The sequence below is a fragment of the Antechinus flavipes genome, chromosome 6 (assembly GCF_016432865.1).
Source record: "Antechinus flavipes isolate AdamAnt ecotype Samford, QLD, Australia chromosome 6, AdamAnt_v2, whole genome shotgun sequence".
Lineage (NCBI taxonomy): Eukaryota > Metazoa > Chordata > Mammalia > Dasyuromorphia > Dasyuridae > Antechinus > Antechinus flavipes.
This window is the reverse complement of record NC_067403.1, coordinates 53,676,617-53,703,599: the sequence shown is the minus strand read 5'-3', so window position 1 is coordinate 53,703,599 and position 26,983 is coordinate 53,676,617. Positions and strand designations below refer to the sequence as shown.

The 26,983-nt window shown below is 32.5% G+C and overlaps 1 protein-coding gene across 4 annotated transcripts in view; it reads left to right on the top strand.

Annotated features, from left to right (window-relative positions):
- The window catches only part of SCLT1 (sodium channel and clathrin linker 1), a 186,011-nt gene that overhangs the window by 109,955 nt on the left and 49,073 nt on the right, over positions 1 to 26,983 (top strand). For 2 of the 4 annotated variants that reach the window (XR_007948243.1, XM_051965365.1), the window contains exons 16-18: positions 1,464 to 1,609; positions 6,041 to 6,233; positions 8,789 to 8,985. Coding sequence is in view for 3 of the 4 variants with exons in the window: in XM_051965365.1 (XP_051821325.1) it covers positions 1,464 to 1,609; positions 6,041 to 6,233; positions 8,789 to 8,985 (536 nt within the window). In the remaining variant the exon portion in view is untranslated. Of the gene's footprint in view, positions 1 to 1,463; positions 1,610 to 6,040; positions 6,234 to 8,788; positions 8,986 to 10,391; positions 12,250 to 24,727; positions 24,781 to 25,374; positions 25,514 to 26,983 lie in introns of those variants that run through there. The other 2 variants (XM_051965367.1, XM_051965366.1) reach the window with 2 other exon arrangements.

Sequence of the window (26,983 nt, the reverse complement as noted above, 5' to 3'; positions counted from 1 at the left end):
TTCTTTTATTCACTAGAAATCTAGTTTCCTGCTCCTAGCTTAGCTGGCTATGGTGAAAAATAAAATTTACATTTAGATGTTTCCATAGTAACCATCTCAGATCCATCTGCTCTCTAATTGCCTACTTTTAAAAGATCCTAGCCCCTTTCTGTCTAAAGCTGCTGTACTGTATTTTATGTGATTTAAGAAAATTTCAAGGTGAATTTTATTTGGTTTTTATTGACATTCCACTATATGTAATTACTTATCTTATATATTATAATATAATAACATTAGAATGACTTAATGATCTTAGAATAATTTGAAGGTTCCCTTCTTTGGACACATAGCTATGCCGCTGATGATAATTTCCTCAGTTTCAACCTTCGGCAGTCCATTTTGCTTATGTAAAATAACCAAACCTAATCACTGATAGTTTCTTGATGTAATCTTCTGGGGGCAAACTTGCAGTTCCACCAAACTGGAAAGGTTTCATTTATAGGTCTGGTGATAAACTGTATTTGTGATTCAATTGATTGCTTGAGCTAGGTGTAAATATGAGTAGCACATTGGCCATCAGGTGATTAATTTTTTTGGCCCTATCAACTTACCAAGAACTATATGATAAACTTTATCTGTAAAATGATGCTAAACTTATTCTGTAAAAATGAGATCTTTAAAAATGCATCTCAAAATGAATGAAGCCTTTTACCCTGAAATTATCTTTGGGTAGCTTATTGCTTCACTTTTCCTAATAAAGAAAGTCTTGGAAAAACTAAAGACCATATAATCCTCTAATGAAATCATGTTTTAAAAAAAAAACAAAAAAAACCATATTGTTACTATTTTAAATGATTGAAACCCTGTCATCTGAGATACAATGCCATTCAGTGCTTTCTTTTCTCTTAATTCACAGACCACAGAGTTATTGCAGTAAGTCTGCAAATACACCTTCCATTTATTGAATATGTAAAATATTTATATATATGTGTGTACACATACACATAATATATGTATATGTACACACATTACTATCTTTCAAATATAGAAAGTCTTATAATTAATAAAATACAAATTAATTTATAAATAATGAATTCATAAAAATTTTGTCAGGTAGTTTTAATTAATGCATACTGATAGTACAACTCCAATCATGATGCAGTCTCCCATTTGTTTTAATGTTAAGGAAAAATTCTCATTTGAAAAATTCAGAAATCACCACTGTAATTAGTATATCTTTGATGCATTCAGGGCTTAATACCTCATAACTTTTACCATAAGTTTCATATCCTTCTATAGCAGTGGAGTGAGTATCCAGACTACTGAAGTTTGTAGAAACTGAGACTGAATCTTGTCTGCTTTTTGCAATGCTGGGCAGGTCACTTTACCTTTGGGGTCTCAGTTTCCTTCTTTGTAAAATTCATTAGAATAGATTTATCTTTAAGATCCCTTCTACTACAAAACTTTGTTATCTTATAATCTAGATTTATCGAGAAGGCAGAGGAAATGAAGGTGATTGTAGGAAGCTAGAAGATATGCACCAAAGGTGCATAAATGCGGAACATAACATGGATAATCTTCAGTTACAACTTAAGACAGCACAAAACAGAATTAAACAACTTGAGATAAGGTAAGTAGTAATCTACATATATGTCATATAATTCTGTACCTATAAAATCTTGATTATCTGGTGCTATGAGTTTTCTGATCATCTTTTATTTAATCTTTTTGACTGATAAAATTCCTTTTTAAAAAAAATTTAAAGCTTTTTATTTCCAAAATATATGCGTGGATAATTTGTCAACATTAACCCTTGCATGGCCTTATGTTTCAGATTTTCCTCTTCTTCCCCCCACCCCCTCCCCAAATGGCAAGTAATCCAATGTCCATTAAACATGTTAAAATATATGTTAAATTCAATATATGTAAAAAAAAAAATTCAATATATGTAAACATATTTATACAATTCTCTTGCTTCACACAAAAAAAATCAGATCAAAAAAGAAAGTAAATGAATTGAGTGATAAAATTCTAACTACATCCAAATTTGGATAGATTTCTGTAGAAGCATAACTTAGTAGGTTTTAAATCTTTTTGTGCTATAGTGATGAAATTTGGCAACTGCTTTTGTACCAGTTAGTTTTGGGTGTGCTTTTTTTCCCCATGATTGTTATTTTAAAATAGTTTATCACAGAGAACATAATCTAGGCACTGGGGATATAAGTATAAAATTAAAATACCCTTTTTTCCAAGAGTATTGATGAATGAAACCTGTGATTCTAAGAGGTGGAGGTTACATTCCAAAAGGGGAGATCAGCATATACCAGCATATACAAGAAGCTAGAAATGGAATGCCATTTGTGAAGAGTAAGAAGAGGACCAATTTGCCTGGACCAGAAAGTGTGTGAAAAAGAAGTGTCATAAGGCTAGAAATAGAAGGATGATTTCAGCTATGTTGCAAAAGGCTCTAAAAACCAATAGAAGAATTTTTATTTAATTATAGAGATAATGGGGAGCTTATTGACTAATATGGTCAGAAGTATGCTATAGGAGAATTAGTTTAGCAGCTAAGGAGAGGATGGTAACGGGAAGACACTTGAGGGAGGGAGAACAGTTAGGACATTATTGCAATAACCAAGAAAAGAGAAAATGAGAGACTAAACTAGCTGTGTAATGAAGAGGAGAGGAATACGAGAGAGATTGTGGAAATAGCAATGACAAGATTAGACAACTCATTAGATATGTAATGTGAAGGAGGATGAAGGGAAGAGGAAGCCTTTAATTCATAAATCCAAGGGATCAGTGGTAGCCTTAATAAATATAGAAAATTACTATATTTTAAATGAAACTTAGCATTCTAAGAAGTGTTACATTTTTATTTTGTTGCCTAGTAAAGTACCTTATATATGCTAAGTGCTTAGTAAATGTTTATTAATTGATGGAAGTTAAAAAAAGAAAAGAAAGAAAAAAAGGAAAGAGGGGAAGTAAAGTGCATGAGGCAGCTTTTTAATCCCAGTCAATTGAAATGAAAACAAGGAAATGAATCCTTAGACTCAGAAAGAAAAGAAAGGGATGTCTGAGGAGTCTGAGATAAGCTTGCTGCCCTTCCTCACTATTTTCTGTTCTGGTGGAATTTCTGCTCCACATCATACAGTTAACCACACTTAGAATAATGGGGGATCCTAAATCTAAAAAATGCATGTTTAGGGTTTTTTGAAAAGGGGTTACCAAATTGGAACTGTGAATGTGTCATCCCATAGAAACATCAACGCTGTCATAGATTAGGTTCCATACTGATTTCCTGCAGTGCTATGCTTAAACTACATATGGTGTATAGAAGTTTTGGTTAACTGAGATAAGAATATAGAGCAGCTAGGTGGTTCAGTGGAGAGAGTGCTGGACCTAGAGTCAGCAAGACCTGAGTTCTGATGTGACCTCTGACATTCACTAATGATCCTGTGATCCTAGTGATCCAACAAGTCACTTACCCTCTATTTCCCCAATCCATTGGAAAAGGAAATCGCAAACAAACCATTCCAGGATCTTTGTCAAGAAAACTCCAAATGGGTTCATGGGTTCATGAAGAGTTGGACACAACCAAACACAACAATAATGAATATGTTACAAATTTGAATCCTATTGTTTCCAAGATCAGGTCTGAATTCCAAATAATTGACTCATATATGAAATTTGGAAACACAACCCATTTAATGCACAAGAGCTGCTTGTAATACTAAAGAATCTGCCATTATTCTTATCATGTGGCATGCATACCAACTTGTTTTAAAGATGTAGCCATAAAATTGTACTGCCAGACTTATTTCAGTTTTGTACATATTCTAAACTTATTTAAAGGATTTTTGTCACTAAAGGGAAATATCAAGTAAAAAGTTTTCACTTTCGTTTTTCACTTTCATAATGAACTACAGAGAAATAATTGCCATATATTTTGCATTTCATAATAATAAGTGTATGTCTAAAGAGATGTCTTAATATCATACAAAAAATATCATCTCAGAGTCAGAAAGATCTTTCCAGGTTCAAGTCCTATCTCTGACCTATTCTAATTTTGTGACTTCTCAAAGACCCAGGAAACACTAGAAAGACTCTAAAGGATAGATCAGATATCCACCTGCATTGATATATAGGATTTTCTCACAGTATAATGATAATGTCCCAGATCTGGTACACTTTTTATATATACAAAAGCATTTTTATCAGTCCTGTAGGCATAACGAAATGAATTTTCCAAAATATACTTAGATAAATGTTTCTGTTTGTGTGCAAATTATAATTTTGGGGGATAGGGTGGACTTTTATTATATTCAAGCTAAAAAATCATGGTTGTTATTTTTCACATTATACATTTTAAAAATAATATACAAATCCTTATCTTCTAATGAAGAGTAAAGACTAATTTTTAGATTATTTAAAACAATAATCTATTGAAAATTTATGTAAAGACAATTTTAAAGTACATATTGATACTTATTATACTTCAGTTATCTTTATTTGCTGAAGTTATAGGTTTTGCTGTTGCATATTAAAACTATTAAAAGATGTTTCAGTAAAAGGACTAGATAGCAAAAAAAAATTCTGATATCCATATATATAGCCAAGAAGAAGGCTTTTTAAAAGCAACAAGCCACACATATTGATTAAAATGCTTTTAGTTTTTTCCCCTCACTGAAAGATGGGAAATGTGGTTTTAGAAAAATAGAACAGTATTAATACTATTTTTTCACCAGTAGCTTGTCTAAACACAGAAAAATTAGTTTAAGATCATTTTAAATATGGTATGTAATTTGGCAAGAACAAAGCACAGAAATAAGAGAGAATAAAATCAGCTCTTTTGCTTCCTAAGGTTGAGCTTTTGTTTTAGATTTGCACATAAAGTCTTCCAAACTTCTGCCAATGGTTCATTTAAGATCTTCTGCAAGTAGTGTGTAGTTAGAATCAGCAGATCCCTAGATTTATGCCTTGGGAAAATCTCAGTGCAACCTGGCAGAAGGTCCTAAGGAATCTCTAAGAACAAATTAGGTGGCAGCCACACTGTAAAACATGTCGAACCATTCTGACTGTTCCTAGTCTCTCATACTCCCCATTACTGTCATAACAATTCACTTATGTGGAACTGATGTTTCAAACACTCATTCTCTGTATGAACATCTTTTGTTGCAAGTAACTTTGAACCTGTAACTCTCTAGGTCATCATAATCTCAGCTGTCATCTGTATACCACATGCTCACCCTACCATTTCTCTCCATGGTTACTCTTATTGCCAAAGGAGCAGAATCATAGGCTCCATTTAAAGTCTGTTTCTATTTAACAGCATTAATTGTGGTTCATAATGTAAGCAGGACTGGTTAAAAAAACAATTTTGGAATATTATAGTGATTGTATTATGTGGGAATTAGAATATGGCATTAAAAAGGGAAATTTTTATGTAGTTCTTAGTGTTTTTAGAGGAGAGGAGTTTTTGCACATTGTTCTTGTATTTTAATGGGTACTGCAACCCATTAAAACATTTTCCAAAATCCAAGAAATCTGAGTGCATTTATAGTTCCACTATTACAATTTCATAAAAAGTTGGGCAAACCTCAGGGGGACAATGCAAAAATTTATCCCTCACTAGAATCCCAACCACTATTAATGTGTTTGGCTGGCATATTTTCCTGTAACTGAATTCAGTGATAAAATAAAGGAGCTTGTAATATTGTTCCATTGAACTCCCCCATTTACTGTCACCTAGAATTTTTCCCCATTTAATCCTCCTTACACAATGAACTTCATGTATCCAGTCTCTTAAATTTAACATACAGAATTTGAAAGATTGCAAACTGGTTTTTAAGGATGAGTAGGCAGTTTAATTTAGTTGCTTTTCTTTTCATCTGTTTTATATAGAACATACCTATTATATCAAACTCTTTTTAAAACAAAAAGCATAATTGTGAATTGTAATTAAATGACTCCAGAAAGAGAAAATAAAACACTGAAAATGTGGGCTCACTTCTAGAATTTTATAGCAAATCGTTAAGTGGGATGTTTTGTTTTCTGTCAGTTCTGAAGAAGAGATGTCACGTAGCCGGGAAAGGATTCAAAAGCTTCAGGACGTTTTAGAGTCTGAAAGAAAGAACTGTGGCACTGTCAGTGAACAAAGACTGAAACTTCAGCAAGAAAATGAACAGTTGCAAAAAGACACTGAGAATTTGAGAAAAATTGCTTTGGAGGCTCAACAAAAAGCCAAATTAAAGGTATTGTGAAGACCTAGTGGGATCTATGTCTGCCAGTGAAAATTCTAGTACAAAGAATATTTAAGAGAATAGCAAACAATATTAGAAGCTCTCTTGTTCCTTCTACTTATCAGAAAACACTGATAATCATTCAGAAAGTTAACCAAGTGAACATCCTTGAATATAATTTCTTTCACTTTATACCAAAAAAAATTACTTTCTAAAAATGAAGCAGCTTGGCATTTTTGACAAAGCAACTGAAGCAGTGCTTCAAAGGTATTATATTAGATAACTCTCTACTTCATTAAAGATCCATTTTCCCCCTATAAGATCATGCTCAGTTATTCATGGTTCATACGTTTCTGTCCTCCAGAATATTGTATTTTGTGATCTCCGCTATTTTATAGATGAAGTTGCTAAATTTTGTTTGTTACTGTGTCTACCTGGTATTTGAATGTTTTTTCTTCAGCTGCCTGCAGTTTTGTCTCTTCATCCTAGAAGCTTTGGATTTTGGCCATGGCATTGCTGGAAATTGCTTGGGGCTTCCCTCAGGAAGTGACTGGTGGAGTCCCCATATTTTCACTTTGCCCTCTAAAATAACATGGACAGTTTTATCTTATGACTTCCTAGAATATGATGTCCAGGCTTTCCTTTTGTTTATAGCTCTCAGGTAGTCCAGTGATTCTTAAACTGTCTTTCCTACCTATGTCTTCCATTATCAGTTATTTCTGATGCTGATCAGATATTTCTAAAGTCTGAGGGGTGTATCCACAGACTTCTCCACTTTCCTAATCCCCTGTCCCCATTTTACTGTTTCTTGTTTCATGAAGTCACTACTTTCTCTCTGGAACCTCCAATACCCAGTTAGTCTTCTACTTGGCGAAGACTCTATACCTTTTATATATATCAAGTCATCAATCCTTCTTCCCAGACTCTCCTCCATGGTTTTCATCTCTCCTCCAATTCTTCCCTTCATTTTTCCTATTTAATTTATAATCTCATTCTTAAACATTTGCATCATTTCTCATTATCATTGATTTTTTTTTTGAACAAGTTGTTTTTATTTGAGGCTTTGCCTGTAGATATTTTAGAGCCATTCTCTATATCTGGGTCTGGGTCCTAAGCATATCTGACCTCATAAAAACCTTTTTTTTTTTTTTGTCATTTTCCCAACTATCTACTTTGGGTTTCTCAGCCCCTCTGGCCTAGCCCTGAGCTCTGGGTTTTGGATCCACATTCCTGGTCCTTCCGTGATAACCCTTTATAGCTAATCTACACTTAATACTGAGTCTTTGATTATCCTTAAGCATCCAAAGTGCAAGCACAGCTCAGAGCATTGAATTTTGATATTTTAGCTCATTCCTGCTTCATAGCTTCTTCCTTGGGCACTGTTCTGTAGATTGAATCTGAAATGATTGGCTAGAAAAATGTAAGTCAAACTGAACTTCACTGTTTCTCATACTCCAATATCCTGGTCAGTCTTCCAGACAAGGTTCTTTTTAAAAGCTCTGCTCACCATTATCTGAGAACTTCAAACTGTCCAGAAAGGTCCTTTTCTTGGATGTTTTGTTATTCTAGACTTAAATCCCAGGTCCTGATATTCACAGTGGCACCCCTGGATGAAATCCATGCTTTGTTCTCTCCTCATTTTGGGCCTGTAAACACCACCAAAAGCCTCCTTATTCTTAATCTTGCTGTTTTTTTACTACTTGGACTAAGTAACTCTTGACTTTTACTTCAATTCTGCTCTCAGGATTCATAGTAACCATTCTGTCCTTGTTTAGAAATCATAGTAATTTTCACCATATATGGTTCTGATCATATCTCAGTGATTCCCTATTACCTATAAACAACTCCAAATGCCTTATATTCAAGGTCTTCCTAATCTAGTGCCAACCAACTTTCTAGCCTTATCTCATTTTGTTCTTCTTCACATTTTCAACTATGTGTCATATTAGTCTACTTTTTTGTAATTCTTACTCACTAGGTCCCCTCCTCCCATTTTCCTACCTCTAAACTTTTGTGTATTCTATATCCTCCATTTTATCCACCTGAATCCTTTTCCTGTCTATTGTATTCCTCACATCCTTCAAGGTTAAGGTTAAATGCAACCTTCTCCATAAAGCCTTCTTTTATCCTCTAGAGAGAAGAATCTCTCTTTACCACTTTAATTCTTCTGTAACACTTTTTAAATGCTACTCATATATATAAATCATATTCCAATTTGTATGACAGTTCTTTGTGCAAATTGTATCATCTCTGTAAGAATATAGGCCCCTAGAAGGCTTCTAATTCATCTCTTTAACCCCTAGCATACTTGATACATAATAGGCACTTAACCAAGTATTTATTGATTTGAAAAATTATAAATATATAAGAATTTTTACTTTACCAATTTATATCTTCTATTTTTGGATTAATTTTAAGGAATTTAACAACTATAACAAATTTCATAATTTAATTTCATGAACTAAAAATATCTATGGCATAGTGATTATCTCCATTTGCTCACATGGTTGATCATTATAGTGATGAATAAATGAAAAGAGAAACAATATATTCATTTTGTTCACTAGATCAGCACAATGGAACATGAATTTTCAGTAAAGGAGCATGGATTTGAAATTCGTTTGAGAGAGCTGGAAGATAGTAATCACAATTCCACTGTTGAATTGAGACGTCTATTAGTAGCTCAACAGAAGGCAACCAGCCGATGGAAAGATGAAACAAAAAAGATTACAGAAGCTGCAGAAACTAGAATTAGCAACTTAAAGTAAGTCCAATATTACCTTTAGATAATCTTCTGGTGCTTGGGTCACTTCACACATTTTATGAGAGTGTTTTAAATTATTTTTAAAAGTCTTTTTCATTATGACTAAGGAAAATACATATATATATGTATATGTATATGTGTGTGTGTATATATATATATATATATATATATATATATATATATATATATATATATAGTGATTATTTTAAAAATGCTTATTGATCCAGAATATGGCAGTTGTTCATTTATGTTAGTGTTTTGTAATCACTTCCTTTCCTTTAATTTAACAAAATCCTGTTTTTATGGTTTCTTGCTTTTTTTAAAGAAAATTTCATGATGATACTCTCAAGAAATCCATGTAACACTAAAATGACTATTTTTAAATGTGACATCAATATTTAATGACTGTACCATATAGTATCATCAACTGTAGTCCCGTATCTATCTTGCACTTCATTGCTAAAATCCTTGAGAAAATTGTGTATAGTAAATACCTTCTCTTCCTTTTCCCTTACTCTTTTTAGTTCCTTTGCAATCTGGCTTCCAGTGTTACTATTCAAATGAAACTGGGCTCTTTAAACTTACTGGTGATTTCTTAATTTCCATGTCTAATGATCTTTTCATAATGTGTCTTTCTTGGCCTCTGTACAGCATTTGACACTGTTGATCACTTTCTATTTCTAGGTATGTGTCCTCTATAGGTATTTGTGATGTTGCTTTCTGATCACTATCTGTCTTATATGTCCAACTATTCCTCTATTTCCTTTGTTGGATCTTTATGATGTTATGCCCACTAATTGTAGGTATCCCTTAGGGCTCAGTTGAATCCTCTTTGCTTTTTTCTTTTTATGCTATCTCACTTGGAGAGCTCATCAGCCCCAATAATTTCAATTTTAATCTCTGCACATGATTCCCAAAATGATATTTTCCAGCCTTAATCTCTCTACTGAACTCCTGTTCTCCATTATCAGTTACCTTTTGGACACCACAGACTGGATGTGCTTGTGGTCATTTCAAACTGAATGTCAACCAAGACAGAACTAATTTTCTTTCTATCCCAACTCTCTTCTCTTCGGAAGACTTTTTAAACCTCCTTTTTATTGTCAATTTCACCATCATTTTCCCAGTTATCTAATCCCACAGCCTTGATGAATTCATAACTCCTAACTTTCATCTTAGCTATTCAGCCCAATGCTAAATCTTGTCATTTCTATCTTCTTGATCTCTCTTATGTATGTCTTATTCTCTCATACTGTTACCATTTAGTTCAGTTCAGGACCATAGTGTTCAGAATTATCCCCCTACCATCTTTTTCCTCACTTTAATCCATCAGCTGCTAACGCTATTTAACCCCTATATTGTAAGTCATCATCTAAAATAACTAAAATTGGTGATTCCCTTTACAGGAGAAAAAAAAAGTATAAAAAGAGGAAGTTATATCAGAACCAGAGGCAGACTTTCTGAGGGCCTAGATTCCAGAGATGAGAGCAAGAATGACATTTCCAGCACAATTTTTAAGGAGCAAAAGACAGAGAATGGAGAAGGCAAGAGTCATGGGCTCTTTAAGTATTTCCTGAGAGGAGAACTGGGTTAAGAAAAGTCCTAAGAGGAAGATTCTTTCTCTAACTTTCCTTCCCCAATGCCTGTCTGTCTACACTTATTATAACAAAATCTGCTGTTTCTTTATTGAAATATTCTCAATAAATTGAATTTTGCCAAAACTACAATGAAGCCAAGGTTAATTAGAAATAAGAATAATGATAAGAAAAAACAGATAGCCCACCTGCTGCCCAAGTGTAGAAAATTTTCCTATCTCTGAATTACTAATTCTGGGGACTTTGAATGATTGTGACTGAACTCAGAATTTTTCATCTAGAATAAACTTTCTAAAGCCAAAGAGGAAGGAATCAAGTGAGACACAGGGACCATTATTATATTGTTCAATGGCTTGGAAACTAAATAAAAATGAAAATCACAGTGAAACACCAAAATAGAAATCCTGAAAATCAAACAAACCATGAGCAAAATTGAAAGCCTACTTCCCCCCAAAAAAAATCCCTTATTTAATAAACAAATCTAAGAGCTGTTTTTTTTAAAGAAACAAATAAATTGGACAACCCATAAGCTTACCTAGTTTCTAAAAATAAATGAATAAATAAAAGGAAGAAGAAAATTACCAGTCTCAAAAAATGAAAATGCTGAATTCACCATCATTTTTAAAAGAAATGAAAGAAATTGTTAGAAAACATTTTATCCAACTATGTTCTAACAAAACTTACAATCTAAATGATCTGTATTTATATTTATAAAACTATAAACTGCTTACATAACAGATCAGGGAAAAGAACACTTAAATAACTGTATATTAGAAAAAAATCAATTAATTTCAGTACTATAAAAACTGAAAAAAAGGAAAAGAATGGATCCTACCAAAATCTTTCTATGGCACAAATAGAAAGAGAAATACCATTTAAAAAATTGCACATAGCATAAGATATTTGGTAGTCTACCTACTTACAAAATACACACAAGAACTAGATGAACACAATACAAAACACTTTTTACACAAAAACAGATCTATACAAATCTACACAGATATACATGACAAACATCTACACAAAAACAGAGAAATGTTAATTGCTTATGAGTAAGCTAAAACAATATAATAAAAACCACAGTGCTATCTAAATTAATTTGCTTATCCTGTTTCAGATCAATAAAACTTCTGAGGGATTACTTTAGAGAACTAGGAAAAAAATAACATTGTCAGAAGTAGAGGTGCCAAACAAATACATTTCTGAATGTAGTCTGAGCCAGATTAAAATGCAATTGGGAATTTAACAAAATAAGTATAAATACAATTGAACATATATGTAATATTAATGTGGTTTTCTAAGTCAAAATGCAACCTTCAAGGATATATATGTACCCTCATTTCTGCTTGAAATTCACATCACTGATTTGAAGAGGAAAAAGGTAAAAAATAACAAGGGAATTTTAAAAGTAGGAAGGAACTGCCTGACTTCAAACTATACTAAAAAGCTGTAATCATCAAAACAATTTGGTAAATTTTTTTAGTGGAACAGATCAGCTACATATTATATAGATTCAAATAAACAGATAACCTAGTGTTTGATAAACCCCAAAATCCCAGCTTCTGGAGCAAGAATTCACTATTTGACAAAAACTGTTGGGAAAAGTGGGATGTAGTCTAACAGAAATCAGGCACAGAACAACTTATCTCATACAGTATACTAAGACAAGTTCCAAATGAGTACATGATTTAGTTATAAAGAGTAACAACATAAGCAATTTGGAGGCGCATGGAAGAAAATACCTCTCAGATCTATATAGTATAAGAATTTGTGATCCAAAAGAGTTTTTACAAGAGGAAAATTTGACAGTTTTGATTACATAAAATTAAAAAGTTTATGCACAAGGAAAACCAATACAGTTAAAAATAGAAGAAAAGCAAAGAATTGGGAAGAAATCTTTGCAGTAAGTTCTAATTTATTTATTTTCTTTATTAAGGCTTTTTATTTTTCAGAACATATGTGTGGACAGTTCTTCAACATTAGCCCTTGCAAAACCTTGTGTTCCAATATTCCCCCCCTTTCCCCAGGCCCTCCCCCAGATGGCAAGTAGTCTAATATATGTTAAACAAAGTGGAAATATATGTTAAATCCAATATGTGCATACATATTTATACAAATGTCATGCTACACAAGAAGAATCAAACCAAACCAGTTAAAAAAAAAGAGAGAAGCAAAAGAAAATGCAAGCAAACAACAATAAAAAGAGTGAAAATGCTATGTTGTGGTCTACACTCGGTTCCCACAGTCCTCTCTCTTCAATACTAAACAATTAGAACTGGTTTGAATCATCTCATTATTGAAGAGAGTCATATCCATCAGAATTGATCATTGTATAATCTTGCTGGTGCTGTGTATAATCACTTCACTCAGCATCAGTTCATGTAAGTCTCTCCAGGCCTTTCTGAAATCAACATGCTTGTCATTTCAGTATTCTCTTTTGAAGGCTTTATTTTTAATTAATATAGAGGAATGATTCACATTTCCTAGAATAAAAACCATTATCCTTGGTAAACAATCAAATTTATTCAAATATGAATAGAGAATTTTCAGTAGAAAACATCTAAAGTATCAGTAATCTTATGAAAAAAATGCTCTAAATCCTTAATCTAATTATTAGATTAAACTTGAGATAACATTTCATATCCATTAGTCTTGCAAAGTTGACAAAATGAAAAATTTGATAAAGGTGGTGGGAAAGCAAGTATATTAATATAACATACATGTTAGGGGATCTGTGAATTGGCCCATCCATTCTGGAAACTTGTTTGGAATAATGCCTACATAGCTATTTCACTACATATCCTTCAATCCAATGATAATGCTAGTAGATCTATACTTCAAAGAGATTATTTTTTTACAAAAAAGAGGACTCATGTACCAAAAGATTTTATAGCAGCAATTTTTATAGTGTAAAAGAATTGGAAACCCCTCACCAATTTCCAAATCAATTGGGAAATAGTTTAACATGTTTATAGTGTATAAATATGATAGAATGATGTAGTACTATAAAAATTGATGCAAAATGAAGCAGAACCAGAAGAACAGTTTATACAATTACAAAATATTATAAAGACAAACTGCTTTGAAAGAAAGACTTAAGAACTCTGTTCAACATAGTGACCAACCACTATTCCAGCGGACTTTACAGTGAAACATTCTACTCAATTTCAGATAGATTACAAAGTATAAATTGAGTCTTTTCTTCTTCTTCTTCTTTTTTTTTTTTTTTGGCATGACAATACATGAATTTCTTTAGCTTAAGTATATATTTTAGAATAGTTTTTATTTTTCTTGCTTTTCAATGGGTGTACAAGGGAAGGAAAGAATGCAGACCTGCCAATAAAATAAACTTGATTTTTTTTTAAAAGAAGAAATTAGAAAAAGATTCCAATTATAGAGGAGATCCATTCTTCAAGGAAAAGAATGTTAAGTCATATAAAATTTGAAGACTAAAGCAATCAGCAATCAGCTTTGGGAAATGGAGACAGAAGGAGGTCATACCAGTCCCTGTAATCAATAACCATATTATCAGCCTTTCCTAATGAGCTTCTTTCCAACAGGATTTGTAAGATTTTATAAAAAGGTAACTGCAAAAATTAACAACTGCAGACATTATATGGATATATTCCCCAAAAAAAGGTGAATTTGAGAAACTTTTGAAAAAAGTATAATTGAATGTTTTGACCTTGGAACTCTGAATAAGAAAAATTATCCAGATTACTTTGAAGCAACTTCAGAATTCCTTAAAGATAATAATATTATCAACAAAGTAATATATATTCTTGTGCTGAACAGCTCATAGTCAGCCAGTACAAATATACTGTCAGCTTTGATTAGAACCAATTCCAGTCTTTTAAAGATACTAGAATCCTTTTAAATAATGTTGAAACTTAATCCCTGCATCTTGATCATCTGTGCAGCTTATGCAGAAGCATGCAGGATAGCGTGAAGCATAGTGTTACAGTAAAGAGCATAAGAGCCCTGTCCCTTAAATTTCTGAAGTAAAACCAGTAAAAATTAATTTTTATATTCCCTAGTTCCAGGGTGGCAAAAAGGCATGATTCAGACAGAAATTTAACAAAAGGACAAATATATTTTCAGTGCTGGAGTGAGATGGGAATGTACCTAAGGAATTACTCATAGGAGCCAACTCACTGACTCACAACCAATCTGGGAAAGAACTAGAAAAATCTCTTTGTCATGATTGATCATAGAGAATATTTCAAGAATCTGCTGATAAATGGCATTATTACCTAGATGAGCCCATACATATAGTGAGGATTCTCAAAAAATGTGAAAAAAATATGTATTATGTTGATTGCCACATTTTTAAAAAAAAAAGAACCAAAGTAGACCAGCATACCAAAGAATATACAAAGGCTCATGATGCTCTGGATTGTTTGTTAGAAAGTTCTTTCCCCATGTTAGCAGTTTTCAGTATTGGACCTGCAGTATTGGACAGTGGCTTACTATCAGATCTCTATGTCAGAGGAAAACAAGATTACTTTCATTTACCTAGTTCGATTTTCAATAGTATGAGTGCATGCCCCAAAGCATCTTGGAAAAACTTTCCTAACACTTTCCAAACACTTATAGAGAAAATAAGCTGTCACATGAACTATCTGCAAATGTCAGTATACCTTGATAACATAAATGGCTTTGAGAGGACTTTGGAAGAATATGAGGAATGTTTTGGATCAAGTAGAGGAAAATGACTAAAACTTTCCATTAACAAATGGCAATTTTGTAAAAGGCTCAGCAAAATATGTGGGTTACATTATATATCAATAAGGGTGAGTACTGACCCAGAAAAAATAAAAGTATTTATAACCTGGCTATGTCCAAAGATTAAGAATTAAAGAATTTTGTAGGATTTTGTGATTATTAGTAAAATTTTGTTGTTGTTTTTAAACAATACTGCTGTTGCTAAGCCACAGAATGACATCAAGCTTTTGTAATTGAGGAGGCACAAAAATATCAAATAAGGGACACAAAATTGTCTTTAAATTAATAAAAATCTTTCTTAGGTTAGTGAATAGCCAGACATGAACAAGCTTTCAGAGACTTGGTTAGCTTCCTCATGCAATGACTCATGTTGGCTTATAAATAAGCCTTTTTTGTCCTGTATGTAAATACAAGTTTGGAGAGATTGGGGACAGTTTTGTATCAAGAAAATGATGGTTATTTGTAATTAGTTGCATTTACCAGTAAAGGTCTGGCTGACAGACCTGTTACTTCGTTCACAAAGCAGACTCCCTCACATTAAGGAAACTAAAAATTACCTGGATAATAATCTACTGATTAATATTCTAACCACTACCAATTTGAACCAACCAAGAGTTCAACACCAATTCAGCTAGGGAAGAGTAACATATATACAGATGCTCTAACTAGCATCCAATAATCTAGTATTTATTAAATGCTTACTATATGGCAGTCACTGGATTAAGCCCAAAAGACTACATGACATCAAAATTTTGGTAACACTAAGGAGCTGGAATACAAACAATTGATAAATGAGAGTTTGGGACTTCCCCCGGTACCATACTAGCAGGATACAAATACTTGGTTTCATTCATTGAGTGAATCCTATTTATCTCATTTGTCTGTAGAAGACTGGCAAAAGAGAGTAGATAGCTAACAAAAGATTGTTTAAGTAATATAAGCTACATAAGTAATAAAGTCAGTGGATTCAAGGGCCACTCTATTGAAAAGTCTATGTTAGATATTCCTTGATCCTATACATGGTATCAAAAAGCAGTCATTACTATCCAGAGTATTTATGGCCATGGAAGCTTGAACATATGAATAAAGAGAGAAACCATATACTGATACCTAAACCAAGTATGGCTGATACAGAGAAAGAAAATTACAGACCAATCTTTCTAATGAATATTGATGCAAAAAAATTTTAAATAAAATATTATGAAAGAGATTACAGTAACTTATCAGCAGGATAATATACTCTGACCAAGTGGGATTTATACCAGGAATGCAGTTACCAGGAATTATTGCCATACTGACCATATCAATAACAAAACCAACAGAAATCATATGATCTCAATAAATGCAGAAATTTTTTTGATGAATTATAGGACCCATTTCTATTAAAAACACTAGAGAACACAGGGATAAAGGGAGTTTTCCTTAAAATAAAAAAAAACAGTATCTAAAACTAATAGCAAGCATTATTTGTAATGGAGAGAAGCTGGGTGCATTCACAGTAAGATCAGGGATAAAACAAGAGTAGGTGCTCATTATTATTCAGTCTTATGCTAGAAATGTTGGTTTTAGCAATAAAAAAAGAAAAAGAAATTAAAGGAATCAGAACAAGAATAAAACTACCACTCTTTGCAGATGATATGATGGTATACTTAGAGAATCCTAGAAAATCATCCAAAAACCTACTTGAAATAATTAACAGCTTTAGCAAAATAGCAGAAAATAAAATAAACCCATACAAACTATCAGCATTTCTATATATTACTGAACCCAGCAGCAAGAGATAGAAAGAGAAATTCCATTTAAAATAACTGTAGACAAAGTAAAATATTTATGTGTCTATCTGCCAAGACAAACTCAGGAACTATATGAACACAATTACAAAACACTTTTCACACAAGTCAGATCTTAACAATTGGAAACATATCAATTGCTCATGGGTAAGCTGAACTACTATAATAAAAATGACAATTCCACCTAAATTGATGTATTTGTTCAGGGCCATACCAATCAAACTGCCAAAAAATTATTTTATAGAGCTAGAAAAAAAAATAACAGAATTCACTTGGAAGAACAAAAGTTCAAGAATATCAAGAGAATTCATAGAAAAAAATACAAAGCATGGTGGCTTAACAGTATTGGACCTAAAACTATTATAAAGTAGCAGTCATCAAAACCATTTGGTACTGGCTAGAAATAGAGTGATGGATCAGTGGAATAGGTTAGATACACATGATACAATAATCTATGACTATAATTATCTAGTATTTGATCCCAGTATAGTTCTGGGATAAGAACCCACTATTTCGCAAAAATTGCCAGAGAAAACTGGAAAATAATATGTCAGAAACTTGGCATAGATCTATATCTTATATCCCATACCAAAATAAGGTCAAAATAGGTACAGGATAAGCAACTTAGGAGAGCAAGGGATAATTCACCTATCAGATCTTTGGAGAAGGGAGGACTTTATGACCAAAGAAGAACTAGAAAACATTATGAAATGCAAAATGGATAGCTTTGATTACATTAAATTAAAAAGTTTTTGCACAAACAAAACCAACAGAAGCAAGATTAAATGGGCATTACAAATCTGGGGAAATTTTTCATAGAGTTTCTGATGAAGGTCTGATTTCTAAAATATTAAAGAACTGTAGTCAAATTTATAAGAATATAAGTCATTCCCCAATTGATAAATGGTCAAAGGATATGAAGGGACAATTTTCAGATGACAAAATTAAAGCTATCTCTAGTCATATGAAAAAATGCTGTAGCTATTGATTAGAGAAATGAAAATTAAAACAACTCTGAGATACTACCTCACACCTCTCAGAGTGGCTAAGGTGACAGAAAAAGATAATGATAAATGTTGGAGAGAATGTGGGAAAACTGGAACATTAATGCATTGTTGGTGGAGTTGTGAAATGATCCAATCTTTCTGGAGAGCAATTTGGAACTCTGCCTAAAGGACTTTAAAACTGTGCATACTCTTTGACCCAGCAGTGCCTTTACTGGGTCTGTGTCCCAAGAAAATGGTTAAAAAAAAAAAAAAAAAAGTGTGCATAAATGTTTGTAGCAGCTCATTTTGTGGTAGCAAAGAATTGAAAAATGAGTAGATGCCTATGAATTGACTGAACAAGTTGTGGTACATGAAGCTAATGGAATATTATTGTTCTATTAAAAATGATGAACAAGCTGATTATAGAAAAGTCTGGAAAGATTTACATGAATTGATGCTAAGTAAAATACACAGAACCAAGAATACAATGTACACAGTAACAGCAAGAATTATGATAATCAACTATGAAAGCCTTGGTTCTTATCAATGGTTCAGTGATCCAAGGCAGTTGCAATAAACTTTGGATAAAAAATGCTATCTGATCCAGAAAAAGAATTATGGAGATTCAATGTAAATCTTTTTTTCTGCTTTTTTTTCCCTCTTCCCATGGTTTTTTCTTTTTGTTCTGATTTTTTTTCTCCCAAGATGATTGATAAAGAAATGCTTATTTTAACAATTAGAGAAGCCATAGAGCTAGTAAATAGATTTGTGCCCCATGATGGCCACAAATATCATATAGAAATATGAGACTTGGGGCAGCTAGGTAGAGCAGTGGATAAAGCACCAGCCCTGAAGTCAGGAGGACCTGAATTCAAATGTGGCCTCAGACACTTCACACTTCCTGGCTCTGTGACCCTGAACAAATAACCCCAATTGCCTTAGCCAAAAAAAAAAAAAAAAAAAAGAAGAAGAAGAAGAAGAAGAAAAAGAAGAAAAAATAGTAGTAGTAGTAGTAGTAGTAGTAGTATGAGATTTTGTACTCAATGTGTGCAAAGTAACATGACTTATCTGGAGAATATTTGCACTAACAAACCTTTAGAACTTGTTTACATTGATTTTCTATCTCTGACAGGCAATATTAAGAACATATTATATATTGGTAGTAACTGCCCACTTCCTGTCTTATACATGGGGATACTCAGCCAGGAGACAATTACTAGAATATCATGGGGGAAGTATTTTTCAATATATGGATATTCTTCCAGGATCAATTAAAGCCAAGGCAGAGCTTTTGAACAGTACTTTATCACCCACAAGTAGATTCATAACCTGAACATTTTGACAACATACTGATAAACATGTTAGTTATACTGAGAGCAAAATAAGAATTTCATTGGAGCAAATTAATGACTTTTCTGTAATAAGTACACTTTACCAGTTATGATACTAGGGATGTTAAAAGCTGTTGGATAGAGGAGCAAAAGAAGGACTGAACTATGATAGAAAATGAATGATTCAATGAGAGTCATTGATTTTACATATATCGCCTAAGTGAAGGATCCAGTGTAAGGGCAGTCCCAAGGAAAAGTCAGCTCTTTCCCCAAATTCCCCTCCAGTATCTGTCTACCTCCAGATCCTATAACAAAATCTAATGTTATCTTACCTAAACATTTCCTGTAAAGTGAATTTGGTCAAGAGACCAAAGATTAACTAAAGATGGTTATAAATGTAAAGTTAGGAAAATCTCAGTTCTTTCCTAAGAGTTAGGACTTTTTCTATGCGAGTGCTTGCAGTAAATAGCTGAATTTAGAACTTTTTGTCTAAAACTCCCTAAAGCTGAAGAGAAGTGAACCTAGTGGACTTTGGGGATCTTTCTATTGGCCCTTGGCCTAAAACAAGGTAATTATATTTTCATATTTGTAAACACAGTGTTTTGAGAGGAAAAAAAAAACTTCTACTAATACATTTTTACCTTGCATGAGAATATCATTTAGCCTGAAATAACCTAATTAAGCAAACAAATAAATATGTTTGCATGTCTTAGTCATCTTTTAAGTTTCAAATCCTTTGCCAACTACTAAAAATGCAAAGGCAAAAAAATTAAGTAATCTTTGTCTGCATCTTTCATTGCATATAGCGTGACAATATACACATGTTTAAAGTTATATATAAAATAAATACAAGTTATTTTTGGGTGCAGATGGAGGCACAAGCAACTGGGGGCTTATCAGGAGAGATTTCATATAAAATGGTACATAAACTAAACATTGATAAAGATTCTAAGAGATAAAGATAGAGTGAGCATTCCAACTATTGGGGGACAGGAAATGCTTAGAATTAAAGTGGAACATAGAGTGGACATCAAGAAAGTGACTTATGTAACAATTTCAGCTGGAATACTTAGGGTAAAGAAAGATGTGAGGAGTTTGAGAAGAGGTTTAGAGCTGGAATAGAAAGTCATTTAGAAAAGGGTAAAAGATATCCTTGCTTCAGTAAGGACTCTGTTGAGTTGAAATGCAAATTTGTAGTGAACTCCATCTGGACCAATGAATAATTTTTCTCCTACATTATTAAACAATTTGTGAATTGGAGAGGAGGTTGTGGATAGTGGAAATAATCTACAGTTGAAAGAAAAGTCATGATAAGACAAGGGAACTTGAGATTTGAAACTTTAATCATGAATTAGTTAATTATAGGATCAAGATTGAAAGTTGAAACTAGGGCAGGGTTTATAGCCTAGAGAGGACTGAGGGATAGAGGAATGAGAGGTCATGGTGACAATTTAGTTTTATAAGGAGTAAGGTAGGATGGAATGATAAGAGGAATTTCATGATTCTTCATCATGGAAGGGGAATGCTTGTAAATATAGGAGAGAGAATATAAATGATATTGATACTGTACTAACAAAGGAAAAAGAAAGACTGACCCAGAAGGTAGGAAAAAAACTGAAATCAGGATCTGGAAAAGGTAATCTCTTTGGAGAGAATAAATCTTAAAGGAATAGTGATTTGTAGATATGACATCGGAAAGAATCTGGAAATAGCAATGGAGCAAGAAATATTCTGTATCTTCCTCTGGGACTGGTGTGTGAGAGCAGATATAACCAGCGCTAGAAAGGATGGACAAGAATGTCATGTCTTCTGGGGGAGCCAGGTCTCTGTAAGTGCTAGAAGATGAAAGGATCGGGAAGAAGAATTAAATGAAGGTAAGCTTGATTCTATTGGAGCAGAATGTCGAACTCCTGGAAGAGATGTGTTGGTCTGGAATGAGCCTTGGAAGTATTGAGTTTGAGTGAATAGGGAGAGAGAATGAAAAGCAAGGCTTGGGTAACAAGCTGAGAGATGTTTTTGGATAATCTAGTATGAAGTTTATGGTAGATTAAAAAGGAGGAAAAGGTAGCAGAGAGATATGAAAATATTCTAGTAGTATGGTCTTAAAATATTGAAGGCCAAGAATGGGCCAGGGATTGTGGCAATGGGAAAAACTGATAGAACTTAGATTGACAACTAGAAGAGACCTTCTAAATATCTAATCCAGCCTCCTTACTATGCCATTGAGAAAACAGAGCCTAGAGTGAAAAGACTTGTTCCATAATACATAACTAGTAAATGGCAGAGTCAGGCCTCGAATCCATGTCCTCTGACTGCAGGATAAGTGTTCTTTCTACTCTACCATGCTGACAGGAAGAGGTGAAATAAGCAGTCTTACAGAGGAAAAGAACTTCATTGCTGAAGAGTTGTGGGACATGAGAGATGAGGAAGACTCAGAGCTATCTGGCTTGCATGCCTGGGATAATGATTCCACCCAGTGAAATCAGAAATGGGGACATTGGAACCACTTTGGAAGATAACATGAGAGATGCTGAATTGGGTGATGAGGAAGTATAGCCACGTAAAAGGGTTTCAATGACACTTAAGACAGGTAAAGCTTAAGAGAACAGTCCATACTGGAGAGATGATTTCATTTGTAGGAAGTCTCTTCAAGTAATAGTTGCAGCCTGCAGCATGAGAGTAGAGGCATTAGAGGATCATAAAATCAGAGAATGAACTTATAGATAAACTCAAATTTATCAATGGGAGAAAATCTGAACCTGGGACAAAACTGAACTAGACTTCCGTTTTAATAAAATTGACATTTTATTAAACTCTTTTCAGCTTAAATTGCTTTTATATACATGTCTAATCCCAAATACATCTGGCTTTTTTTTCTCTTTGATACAAATTTTCCATGAAAAGACATCAGGTTGAAAGGAGCCTTGCCTAGCCTTAGTCACTAAATGACATGAAAAAAAAAAGTTATTTATATAGTTATATGCCATTTTTTATAAGATATACTTCAAAATAAATTTTGATCATAATAAATTATGTTATTTATTCAGCTCTACTTTGAGAAAGATAAAAATTTAGTGATTTAATGTAGTATGTTTTTCTCCTTTTTCTATATAGGAAGATTTCTTTTTCAGTCTTGCATATGGTGTATAGCTTCCTACTACAGATTACTATTTACATGTAATGTTTATGTTTGTATGTATATGTATGTGTGGGTATATATATAAACTCCTGAGTCTTTACCATAAATATAGTAGTTCTTTGAGTCACTGTCCCTGTTAGCAAACCGAATACACTTAATACTGTACTTGTCTCTTAGCCTAAGACCAAGTTGCCTTGCTGATCTTTGGTAACAAGAATATAACAGAAAAAGAGAACTATTAAACTGCTGCCTCAATTACAAAATTAGTTTTCAGGCCCATAACTGTGAGATAAAGGTGGAATCACAAGATCCTACCCTGTGAACCCTGGTAAAGATTCAGAAAAAAATTTAAAAATACAGATCCTCTAAATAAATGAAAAGACATAGATAGATAAGAAAAAGGATGAACTGATTTTTTTATATATATTTTTATTTGAATTTACAAGATATTTTAACATTCCCTAGATTTCTATTCTTTTTATTCTTGGAACTATAAAAATGTTCTTATCCATCTTGCCTGAAACACCCTGTAAATATGTCATTGCATTTAACATAATGAAAGCTATAAATATTAAAAGATATATTCTTTACAATACAATTAAGGACATTTATATGAACCATGTTAGTGAAAAGATAATGGAAATATACAGGTAGACTGAAATGATAGGTCCAAAATAATAAGTTAAATTTAGTAACAATAAATGTGACATATTACATTTAGATTTAAAGTTACCTATGCAAGTATAAGATGGGAGTGACTTAGTTTGATAGAAGTTCCTGTTAAGAAAACATAACAGTCATTAGGGGACTTAGTTGATTTCATTCTCAGTATGACCCTAGAGATGTAAAGTACCTGCAAAAATGGTAATTCAGCATTAATAATGTATAATTTTTCAAGTATAGATGTTGCAACTTAGAAGCACTTTATAGATAGTAGATCTTTAACTTTGTGGATGAAAAATCCATCATTCTCACATTGAGCTTCTCAAAACTTAGCTAGGCTGCTCCTCTGACAACAAACATCATAGACCCACACTCAGTACTTTTCCAGTTTGATTTAATCAACTACAGTTTGCTCTTTGTTGACAGTTTTTAAGAATTATAGTAGTCTTAATCTGAATTATAGTATCATTTAAAGATCTGTTCTTCCACATACATTCAATTTAATACATAATCCCACTGTTTTTTAATCATTTGAAGTTTCATTTCTAATAAATAAACAGTAAAAGTATCCTCAAAAGAACTTCATTGTATATATATGGGTGTGTGTGTGTGTGTGAGTGAGTGTATATGCATAATATGTATGTGTATATACATATGTTAAAGTTGAATTATTAACAATAAAATTCCTTTGTAAACATACTACTTGGTTTTCAAGTGGATTAATTTAAATCCATTTGCTTTTCTAAAGCAAATGTATGAATTTTTCTAAAATATGCTTTTCTCTTTCATTGTATAGTTCTATAATTGATGAGAAACTCTTATTTTCCTTAGAAAAATCTTTCATTATTTATGAATTTATGTCCACTACTCATTTCAAAGAAAAAAGATTATATAAATTTATATATATTTATAGAAATTATATAAAATATAAATTGTATGTTATGTTTTTCTATATAATTTTAGTATAGTTTTGAATATAGTCTTAGCAAATATGTGACATTAATTGCAGTCTGTCCCACTATATATTACACATGCTCTTACAGAATGAGTTGGCTCCATTGCTTAAAAAAAAAGTTTTGTAAAAGCAATTTGATAGAAATACCAAAAATAGTTGTTTGTGGCATAGACAAAAGTGATTCCTGGTACATGCAAGAGAAATGTATAGTATGAACATCCATGATATTCATGCATTATTGTTCCCAAGTTTAAAGAAGCACATAAAGAGCATAGGACAAAAATGAAAAGAAAGACTGAAATTGGACAACATTGAGAAGAGCTAAGGAATATAGCAACATGAAAATTTTCAAAATGCATCTGCTCATTTACATTTTTTAAAAATTACAACTGGTTTGATAAACTATTTTAGCAGACTGGTACAGTGGCGAGAGTACTGGTTCTAGATTCAGAGGATCTGAATTCAAATCCTCATTCTATATATTGTATATTTATATATCATCCTTTTATTGCTTGTATATCACACTTAAAACATAATACTTTCTATTCTATGACATAGCCTTTGAAAAACCTGGATTACTGCCTTGTCACCATGAGCTACTGGAATAAGAGGTGAGGCATAAGAGTAACTTTTTAGCAATAAAGTTCTTTTTATTTTTTTCCTCTGTAATATTGCTTACTTCAGCTTCTTCCTGTCAGCATGGAAGAAGAATAGAAAGAACATTACTAGTGGTGATATCCAAATCACAGAACTCAAATGCCAGATCACTAAGATTATTTTTATATTTGTCATGGTAGCTTAATAATTCATAAATCTGAAGGAAAAATTAACAAATTTATTAAAAAAACAAAACAAAACACTCAACAATCATTCCACTTTTTTAATTGTCACAGAATAAAATTGACATTTCTGGATTACTCAAATTCTATTCCTAGGGCATTGTAGAATTCCTAGGGTGTTGTGGTTTTTTATAAGTGAACAGATAGCTCTGGGCTAAGGGAAATAACTAACCAGAAAGGAAAGTGTCTTTTTTATTTTTATTTTACATTCTTAACTTAACAAACACTCCCCAAAATTTTGAACATTTTCATATACATTGTAGAACAGAAGGAGATTGTTCATAAAAGAGAGAATCTTTATTATATAGAACTTTTTTTTATTTTTGTGTATATAATAAACATGTAATTTTTGTTTTCATTTTCTAGGATTCTTTCTGGTCTTCATCATAATCTCATTCTTCTCACCTTCCTACCCCATTAAAAAGAAAAGAAAAATCTAATAACCATGCAGAGCCAATTCTATTTCACAAATATTTATTAACTGCCTACTTTATGCCTAGGCCCTGTGCTGAAACAAATTTCTATATTCTCCATGTCCAAAAATGTACGTGTCATTTTGATCTTGAGTCTGTCACTGTGGTTAAAAGTGGATGGTGTGAGGGAGGGAGGTCAGGGGGTAGCATTCAATACTTGAGAACCATGAATGGAAAGTTCATTATATGTAGAACAGAGTTCTTAATCTTTCAAAGTTTTTCTATATATTGTTTTATAAATTATTCTGCTTCTCATTTCACTCTTCTTGCCTTTTCTGGTTTCTCTGGAATTTTGCTTTTCATCATTTCTGGTTTTTAAATTTATTTTCTTTAAAAAAACAGAAAAGAAATAACAAAACAAAATAAAATAAAAGAGAGCATTGTCATGTACCTAGCAGAACATGAGGAAGGATTTAAAATATACAACAACAAATTATCAGTTCAAAAAAGTGTATGTATATATCAATAGAAGAAATTATATTCGTGAGTGTCCATCTTTTCTTTACCTCCTTGTAAATTGTTCTTTTGTTCTCTGATTTGCACCTTTTTTGTTTTATTTTTTCCCTTTTGTTCCACTCCCACCCCCCACGTAGACTATAATGAAGAAAGGATATATTTATGTAGATATATACATACATACACACACACACACACACCCTGCCATCCCCCTCCACACACACATATTTTTCCTATGCCTGTTAACTCTTTGCTTTAATTCTTCTCCATAACTTGCCTTGCTATTAGTTAATCTTTTCCTACTCATTGATTCCTTCTTGCCTTCTTTTCAGTTCCCCACCCACCCATCCTTCCCCCTTATTTCTTTATAGATTTTGGAGGGTGCTGAGCCTCCCTCCAAAATGTGGTAAAAAAGTAGTGTTGGCTACTTAACCCATTCCCTATATGAATAGGTTTTCACAACTACAAGCCCTCTTTTCTCTTGTAATCAATGAGTAGGGGAAGGTTTTCTTGTTCAGTATCATAAATAATTTTGCTAGACATATTATTTTTGGCCATAGGTCTAGTTCTTATGATCATCAGTAGATATGATTCTAGGACCTGTGATCTTTTATTGTGACTGCTTATAAGTCCTTTATAATTCTAATTGTAGCTCCAACGCATTTGAATTGTTGTTGTTTTTTTTTTCTTGTTTCTTGAAAAATTTTTCTTTGATCTGGGTTTTTTGAAATGTGGCATATTATTACCTAATGTGTTTTCTACAAAGGATCTCACTGAGGTGGTGATCAGTGGATTTTTTTCTATTTTTACTTTCTTTTCATGTTCTATCATTCCAGGGCAATTTTCTTAGATTATGTTTTGCATTATTGCATCAAAGTTTTTTCACTAATTACAACTTTGTTATCCTTGTATTTTCTCTTCTTTATCTGTTCTCCAGATCTGTTTTTTTAAATAAGATGTTTCACATTCTGTTCTATTTTTTCATTTTTTTATAATCTGTTTTATTATTTGATGGTCTCTCATAGCTTCCCTAGCTTCCCCTTGCC